Consider the following 9031-nt stretch of genomic DNA (forward strand, 5'->3'; position numbering starts at 1 on the left):
TAATGAGCTGCAAACTCAAAGCCAAGCTACAGGTTTATTACATACTAAGAGTGAGGTGTATACATTCTTGGTATGAGCCATAACAAAAAAAAGGAACACATGTGGGATGAAAGTGTCCATCCATGTATAATACAACATTACAGACATGTCAACAAGCAGGGGAACAAGAATTCTCCAATCACCACCTCGGATGAGAACCTAATACTGGTCCATTTATTCCCCTAGTTATTCTACGAGGCTGCTCTCATAACTAGTATCTGAAGTGGTAGTCATCCACAAGAGCTCATTTCAGTCATCAGTTCTGACCTAGCCCTTCAGGGATGACATGCCTGCTCTCATGATCTCATCCACCAACAGGATGTTGCTGGCTATTACCGTGCTGTGGACAGAAAACAAATCAATAACAGTTTAATCCAAAGGGTCATTGAATCTTAAATATGAAGGGTCATACTGAATTGAGATTAAAAGGGTGTGTTCTTACCAAGAGTGAAGGAGTTGTTTCTTAACACTGTAGTTATCCCAAACCCCAGCTTCTGAAGCGACCATTGGTTCACCTAAAGAAAAATAGGTACATTTAAAGTGATTAATATTTTTGTTTTGACATAGGAATGTGAAATAAATCCATATACTCAGTTTGAGGTTAAATTCCATACCAGAGCTCAGATCAACTCCAACCAGCTGACCACTCTCTTTGTACTCAGTCTGGAGTTTGACCAGGGTCTCCATGGGATCATATCCAGAGTTCTGGGCTAGTACCTGGAGAGAAAGAAACATTCAGTCAGCAGTACTTAGATCTATTGCCAAGACTTAGCTAAAAGCTGATGTCCTTCATTGTCAGAGTTAAATAGATGTTATATCAATAGAATGCCAAAGCACAGAAGGCATTGACAAAAATAAATAACTTCAAGACTCATTACATACCTTAGGGATGATGAGGAGGGCATCAGCAAAAGCCTGCACACCCAGCTGAGCCCGGCCCTTCACTGAGGGTTTGTGCTTTATCAGAGCATCATGCACAGCCACCTCGAAGGCCCCGGCCCCTGACACCACGCAGCCTGCAAAGTCAACACTGGGATCAGACTCTGAACAACAGCTGACTGGCTGATAAGAGATCAGTCTTTGATATGGGTAGGCACACATTGAAAAACAAAAGGATTTCTAAAAGGTATTATACACAAAGTTAAATGATTTGAGGCAGAGTGGTGTTTGAAAAATGTGAATGGATGCCATCTGACCACAGACTTCTCAACATTCCATAGGGAATGACTTTACAGTGGGCTGTTCCTGAAGAGTTTTAGTATGCATTTAAACTAGCATTCACTTCTCCAAGGAGTAGGTGAGGCACAGGTCAGCACTAACCTTTAGTAAAGAAGTAGTGAAAGGATGTTTTTGCATGGTGTCTGATTGCATCTACTACTGACAGAGTAACACATAATTCGTCCATGCCTACAAATCTATTCGAGCATCGTTACAGAATCAGTCCCATCTTGATAAAACCAAACTCTCCCCCACTCAATATCATCTGATAGTAGAGCTGGATTCAAATAGTTGCAGAGTTTGATTAATCCTCCCTAGTGTCAGATGAACTTCCATTGCAGCAGCACGTACCATCCTCGATGGCGTTCTTGACAGCCCTGAGCCCATCCCTGACTGCATCTTTGATCTGGGTCAGGGTGTGTTTGTTGGGTCCCTTCACAAGCAGGGTCACTGACAGGGGGTTTCCACACTTCTCTATGAATGTGTACTTTTCCTCACCCTGTATTTGGGGAGAAACCATTAAATTATATATTTAACATCATGATAAACCACAATATTACATGTTTGACCATGATATCATACACATTTTTACCAAATCATAGATTTTCATAGTATTGGAAAGAGGCATGGCAAGCTGATAGGCCCCTTTTGTATCCTCAGTGGGGTGAATGTGGCCAGTGATTCCTCCCACCCACACCAGGAGGAATTCTGTACCAAATGTTTTGGAAACTGGTACAGACCATTTAACAGTTTGTCCTGGTCTAGAGGTAAAGACCCAGCATGTTAACTCACCAGGGTGTGTTCATAGACCAGACCAGCCTGGCCCAGGCATTCTGGGGTGAGGTCTTCAAAAGAGTTCATGGCAATACCGCCACAGGCCAGGGTGAGTCTGGGGGGGGTAAAATAGTCAGTAAGACACTCAAATATTACAATTAGTCTCACACACACAATTGTAATCACTCCTCCACTGAATAAGTGAGGCACAGGACAGCACTCACATTTAGTAAAGTAGGAGTGAAAATATGCTTTTGCATGGTGTCTGACTGATTTTACTACTGACAAGAGTAACACAGAATTCATCCATGCACAAGAGTACCTCTCCAAGATGCACTGTTCAAGCTTGTAAACAAAGATTGAGGCAGGTTATATAGTTTTTGTACCTTTCCATGTTCCTCCTCTTGGTCCTACGCAGAGCTACAATGCCCTCTTTGGCCAGAGCATCCAGGGAATATGGGTCAATGCCCTTTAAGGAGTAATTTAAAAAATATATTTAATGAACCCAAATGTAATTCAAATCACTTTTAATATGCTGCAATACTGAATGTACTGGTCTGTTGAATACATTTGGAGGAGAATGAAGCTCCTCCAATGCAGAGGTTACAGACCACACTTTACTGTAGCACAGAGTAAAATCCAGGGGAGCTACAAAAGCACACAAGGGTGTTCACTGTGCTGTCAGACACTTCTGCTTAACAAGTTAGTATTGCCTGAAAGTCTTAAAAAAAAAGTTCTTTGAAAGATTGATGGATCACATTTCCAAAACACGTTTTTCGCCAGTGAATACATTAAATTCCTAGTCATACCTTCTGGTTGAGGACCACAAAGCCCTTGCTGTTATCAGCGCAAACTGCGTTCTTGAGTTCGATGATCTTCTTCACACGCTCCTCGATGAACTTCCTCTCAGCAGCCACCAGCTTCTCCCTCTCGCCAGCACTCTTGTAGAAGAAGCCAGAGTTCACCTCACTGAAAGCAAAGCAGGGGTTTGAACTGACAGTTTAGAAATCCATGCTCTTTTCACAGGACACTATTGGGAAAGTATACAACATAGACGGTCACACTACAATCCCCTTTACTGTAGTAGTTACGTCCTATAATATTGACTTTCCAGTGACCAAAAATCATTCCTGCTTAAAAAGAGCTTTGCCACATCTATGAAATTAACTAAACTGAAAGACTGTATTCACTTCTCCATAGAGTAGATGAGGCACAGGTCAGCACTCACATTTAGTAAAGAAATAGTGAAAGGATGCTTTTGCATGGTGTCTGACTGGATCTACTACGGACTGTAACACAGAATTCATCCATGCCTACACATTTAGTCCACCTAGTAAAAGCCAAAAATAGCTGTGCTAACATTATACTGACGTTTTCTCATATTCCAAAGAGGCATTGCAAGTGAGCACAAAGGCGTCCTCTACCCGCTTCTTCATGTCTGGATGGCGGGCACCATGGTCCAACACCAGGCCTCGGATCAGCCTAGGGAGGGGACAGAAAAGGTCACAATGTTGGGACACAATTCAAATGTACACATTGTCAGTGACTGTTTGAGAGTGATATGTACACTCACTGTGTGTCGCTGTCAGTCTTATGCTTCATCTCCATGATCTCTACCATGAACAGGTCAATAGGCTCATTGGGTCTGTGGATAGCCAGCACAGCATCCACCACAGCCTGAAGAATATCCCCCAAGTAAAGGGAGTGAAGTTATTAGATGTGCTGATCATACAATCAAATGACAAGTACAGCATTGGTTGATTAAGCTTGTCTGGTACATGGAAGAGCCCCCCCCCCAAAAAGTCCCACACCAGCCAGGCTCAAGTAAATGCTCTAAGTCAGGGATGCGTAACTCCAGTCCGAGGGCCTGATAGGTATGTTAGCTGGGGCAAAAGTGTGACACCAGACTCCAATAGACCAACTAATCATGATATTCAGTTTAAAATGCAATTGACTTTTTAAAAAAAATATAAAAATAAAAACGTTTTTTTTTTTAAAAGGCTGTTTGCGCTAGAGATGGGGAAAAGTGTGACCAGTCCGGCCCGAGGACTACATTAGCCCATCCCTGCTCTACACAAAAGTATGTGGACACCTGCTCGTCAATCATCTCATTACAAAATCCTGGGCATTAATATGGAGTTGGTCCCCCTTTTGCCATTACAGCCTCTACTCTTCTAGGAAGGCTTTCCCATAGATGTTGGACCATTGGCGCAGAGACTTGCTTCCATTCTGCCACAAGAGCATTAGTGAGGTTGGGCACTGATGTTGGACAATTAGGCCTGGCTCGCAGTCCGCGTTCCAATTAATCCCAAAGTTGTTAGATGGGGTTGACGTCAGGGCTATGTTCTTCCACACCAATCTCAACAAACCATTTCTGTATGGACCTCACTTTGTGCACTGCAATGCTGATACGGGACATTCCGAAATTGTGGCGACAGAATCTAGAATGTCATTGTACGCTGTAGTGTTATGATTTTCTTTCACTGGAACTAAGGGTACCATGAAAGCCCAAAGCATTATTCCCCCTATAAACTTCACAGTTGGCACTATGCACTGGGGTAGGTAGCGTTCTCCTGGCATCCGCCAAATCCAGTTTCGACTGTCGGACTATCAGATGGTGAAGCGGGATTCATCACTCCAGAGAACGTGTTTCCATTGCTCCAGAGTCCAATGGCGGCGAGCTTTACACACGCTTGGCATTGTGATCTTAAACTTGTGTGCAGCCGCTTGGCCATGGAAAGCCATTTTATGAAACTCCCGAACAGTTATTGTACGGACGTTGCTTCCAGAGGCAGTTTGGAACTTGGTTGAGAGTGTTGCAACCGAGGACAGAATGATTTTACGTGCTATGCGCTTCAGCACTCGATGGTCCCATTCTGTGACCTCCCACTTCGCAGCTGAGCAGTTGTTGCTCGTAGACGTTTCCACTTCACTAGAACAGCACTTACAGTTGACACTGGGCAGCTCTAGCAGGGCAGAAATGACAAACTAGTGCAAGTAAAAAAAATGTAAATGCAACATGGAAGTGTTGGTCTCACGTTTCATGAGCTGAACTAACGTCCCAGAAATGGTCCATTCGCACAAAAAAGCTTATATCTCTCAATTTGTTCACATCCCTGTTAGTGACCATTTTTCCTTTGCCAAGAGAATCCATCTACCTGACAGTTGTGGCATATCAAGAAGCTGATTACACAGGTATACCTTCCATAAATTTACAGTTTTGTCACAACAAAATGCTACAGATGTCTGAAGTTGAGGGAGCATGCAATTGGCATGCAGACTATAGGAATGTCTACCAGAGCTGTTGCCAGATCATTTAAATGTTAATTTCTCTACCATAAGCAACTTCCAACAATGTTTTAGAGAATTTGGCAGTACATCCAACCAGCCTCAACAGCAGACCACGTGTAACCACGGCAGTCCGGGACTCCACAAAGCCACATCCAGCCTTTTGACCTGCGGGATCTTGAGACCAGCCACCTGGGCAGCTGATCAAACTGTGGGTTTACACAACCTAAGAACTTCTGCACAAACTGTGAGAAACAGTCTCAGGGAAGCTCATCTGCATGCTTGTTGTCTGCATGCTCCTCACGAGGGTCTTGACCTGACTGCAGTTCAGTGTCATAATCGACTTCAGCGGGCAAATGCTCACCGTCGATGTCGACTGGCACGTTGGAGAAGTGTGCTCGTCACGGATAAATCCTGGTTTCAACTGAACCGGGCAGATAGCATGTTTGCCGTTGTGTGGGCGAGCGGTTTGCTGATGTCAACGTTGTGAACAGAGTGACCCATAGTGGCGGTGGGGTTGTGGTATGGACAGGCATAAGCTACAGAAAACAAACCAAATTGCATTTTATGGACGGCAATTTGAATGCATAGACACCAAGCCCCATATACTACCCACCACTGCGACCTGTATGCTCTCGTTGGCTGGCCCTCGCTTCATATCCGTCGCCAAACCCACTGGCTCCAGGTCATCTATAAGTCGTTGCTAGGTAAAGCCCCGCCTTATCTCAGCTCACTGGTCACCATAGCAGCACCCACCCGCAGCACGCGCTCCAGCAGGTATATTTCACTGGTTACCCCCAAAGCCAATTCCTACTTTGGCCGCCTTTCCTTCCAGTTCTCTGCAGGCAATGACTGGAACAAATTGCAAAAAATAAAATAAAAATTCACTGAAGCTGGAGACCCATATCCCTCTCACTAGCTTTAAGCACCCGCTGTCAGAGCAGCTCACAGATCACTGCACATAGCCAATCTGTAAATAGACCATCCAACTACCGTATCACCATATTGTTATTTACTTGCAAACTCTTCTTCTGCACATCTATCAACCCAGTGTTTAATTTGCCATACTGTAATAATTTCACTACTATGGCACATTTATTGCCTCACCCCCTTATCCTACCTCATTTGCATACACTGTATACAGACCTTCTCTCTGTATGTTTGTTTATTCCATTGTAACTGTGCTGTTTGTGTCGCACTGCTTTGCTTTATCTTGGCCAGGTCGCAGTTGTAAATGAGAACTTGTTCTCAACTAGCCTACCGGGTTAAATAAAGATGGAAATAAAAATAGAGATCTGTACACAATTCCCGGAAGCTAAAAATGATCCTGTTCTTCCATGGCCTGCATACTCACCAGACCCGTCACCCATTGAGCATGTTTGGGTTGCTCTGGATCGACATGTACAACAGCGTGTTCCAGTTCATGCCAACATCCAGCAACTTCGCACAGCCATTGAAGAGTGGGACAACATTCCAAAGGCCACAATCAACAGCTTGATCAACTCTCTGTGAATGAGATGTCGCCCTGCATGAGCCAAATGGTGTTCACACCAGAGTGACTTGTTGTCTGATCCACACCCCTACTTTGTTTTAACTGTATCTGAAGAACAGATGCATATCTGTATTCCCGTCACAAACACACACCTCTGTGAGGAGATCAGCCAGCTCGGCGTGGACCTTGGTCCTGAGGGAGGTGCGGGCCACGTGGATGAGGGTCTCTCTGTCCATCTCTCTGGTCACCTTCATCTCCTCAAGCACCTTCAGAGCCTTATCCTTGGCTGCCTCAAAACCTTCTGCTATTATCCGTGGGTGGAGACCCTTTTTGGAGGCAAAGACAGAAAATACAGGTTGGGACGAAACACAGGAATAGGGGGTTAACTAATGGTACTGGGATGCAGATTATGCAACCTGCTTTATTGGCATCACACAACCTTACTAAAATAAAGCATCTATTTCATCAAAATCCCTTCCCTTATCTAGGAAACTATTTCAATTACATGTTGGGGGCTTCCCCCAAGCCCCATCTCACCTCTGACACGTAGAGGTCTGCTTGTTTCAGGAGCTCTCCAATGATGAGCACATTGGATGTTGTACCGTCCCCTGTGATGTCATCCTGTGCTGTAGCTACTTTGGCAATCAAGGATGCTGTCGGATGCTGGATTTGCTGATTGAAGACAAGACTTTAGTGTCAAAGCAAGAATATAAGGCAACACATCTCACAATTAGTAAGGTTACAGATGTTAGATGAAGATGTACTGGTCTACTGAATACATGTGGAGGAGAATTGCAACTCCTCCAATGCAGAGGTTACAGACAACACTTTACAGGGTAAAAATCCATGGGAGCTACAAAAAAAAAAAGCACACATGGGTGTTAACCGTACATCAAACTCATAGGATATTTGTCTTACCATTTCATGCAACAAGACATTACCATCTTTGGTCAGCTTTATGTCACCAGCCCCTGATACAAGCCTGCAAACAAAACAATTTGTTATAGGCTCAACAAATGGATATTTAAAACATGACTAGATGCATTGTACATTGTCTCTTAATCACGAGTATAGCTAGAAAACAATGAGACTAGTTGTATATAAACTGATAGTAAGCTTTTCAGTTATAGTAGTCTCCAAATGATCTAGGGATCTGCCGATTATCCTTTATAGCTAATACCATTGATTGGTAAAATAACCCAGTGCCCATTGGAAAACCACTCCCTGATGATAATTCAGATAGCTACCATTAGCTAGCTATAACTTAGCTACGTATTTTGGAGGTGGCTAGGAAATCCGCTATCAAGCAAGCTAACATAGTTTCTTAGAGAAACTACTGCGTACAATGGATCTGACAAAATAAACGTATATAATACCATAAATGGTCTACTGGCTGCCAGGATACCACGATGTTAGCTAAACTAGCAGCAGTAGCATGCTAACTGCTAGCGAGCATGGCCAGTTGCACTCACATTTTCATTGTTCCTTTTGGTCCCAAATTACTTTTGAGCACATCCTGAAGACCCCGAGCAGCACTGATATTTACTGCCAGAGCGGCTTGAGCACGTGCTACCTCAGCTTTCGGGTTTAATGCCTTTATAGCAGTCATGGTGTAAACATTTGCTATTCAGTTTCTCCACGCTGTAGAATTTACTGTAAAGCTTAACGCTAAATCAAGAAAGGCCGGTTTCTGGAACTCTCTGGGCTTCACGTGCGGAAATTGACATTGATCCCTCCTTACTGTCGTCTTATTGGCCAGATGTTAGGCGGAAATCCAAATTACCCTGTGTGATTGGTGAAACAATAGGTAACTCAAATATAGAAAAGGCGGAGTCAAACCTTTTTGTTCATGAGGTTCAATTTGGCAATGAGCGGCGCAAATTCACAGATCTTTATAATACAAATCTGTTCAAGCTCAGCTGTTTTAGAAGAGGATGTGATTTATAAGTCATATTTAAAAAATGCCCTACTCCTTTTTAAAATCTACCATCATGAGAAACCACTTTGTATGAAATTAAATATTAATATGGACATAAATAGCTAATGTATATGTAAAAATAGATGTCATCTGTCTCACTGTCAAAAAGGCAATGCAGTTGGGGGGCGGAATATAGCCATCTCGAGACAACACCGATATAGTATTTTTTCTGAAAGTTGCCGGGATGTCACGTTTCCTACTTATCCCAGTACACTCGTAACAATGTACTCATTACGAAATGT

The 9031-nt window shown here is 43.4% G+C and overlaps 1 protein-coding gene and 4 non-coding genes across 5 annotated transcripts; all 5 read right to left on the reverse strand.

Annotated features, from left to right (window-relative positions):
* Positions 1 to 15: 15 nt before the first annotated feature.
* On the reverse strand, positions 16 to 8515 carry LOC123992777 (T-complex protein 1 subunit zeta). The gene is made up of 14 exons (XM_046294270.1): positions 8284 to 8515; positions 7730 to 7793; positions 7349 to 7483; positions 6964 to 7137; positions 3605 to 3708; positions 3403 to 3513; positions 2841 to 3000; positions 2418 to 2500; positions 2050 to 2146; positions 1609 to 1756; positions 922 to 1055; positions 654 to 756; positions 482 to 554; positions 16 to 379 (listed from the first exon to the last, which is right to left on the reverse strand). The coding sequence occupies exons 1-14, from the start codon at positions 8418 to 8420 to the stop codon at positions 307 to 309; spliced, it is 1596 nt and encodes a 531-aa protein (XP_046150226.1). The 5' UTR covers positions 8421 to 8515; the 3' UTR covers positions 16 to 306.
* LOC123994281 lies at positions 1310 to 1446 on the reverse strand. The gene has a single exon (XR_006831625.1). It is a non-coding gene; the product is annotated as a small nucleolar RNA SNORA15 (small nucleolar RNA).
* LOC123994280 lies at positions 2206 to 2343 on the reverse strand. The gene has a single exon (XR_006831624.1). It is a non-coding gene; the product is annotated as a small nucleolar RNA SNORA15 (small nucleolar RNA).
* Positions 2577 to 2712, reverse strand: LOC123994284. The gene has a single exon (XR_006831628.1). It is a non-coding gene; the product is annotated as a small nucleolar RNA SNORA22 (small nucleolar RNA).
* LOC123994282 lies at positions 3210 to 3344 on the reverse strand. Its single transcript, XR_006831626.1, has one exon. It is a non-coding gene; the product is annotated as a small nucleolar RNA SNORA15 (small nucleolar RNA).
* Positions 8516 to 9031: the final 516 nt, after the last annotated feature.

Source organism: Oncorhynchus gorbuscha, linkage group LG13, assembly GCF_021184085.1.
Source record: "Oncorhynchus gorbuscha isolate QuinsamMale2020 ecotype Even-year linkage group LG13, OgorEven_v1.0, whole genome shotgun sequence".
Lineage (NCBI taxonomy): Eukaryota > Metazoa > Chordata > Actinopteri > Salmoniformes > Salmonidae > Oncorhynchus > Oncorhynchus gorbuscha.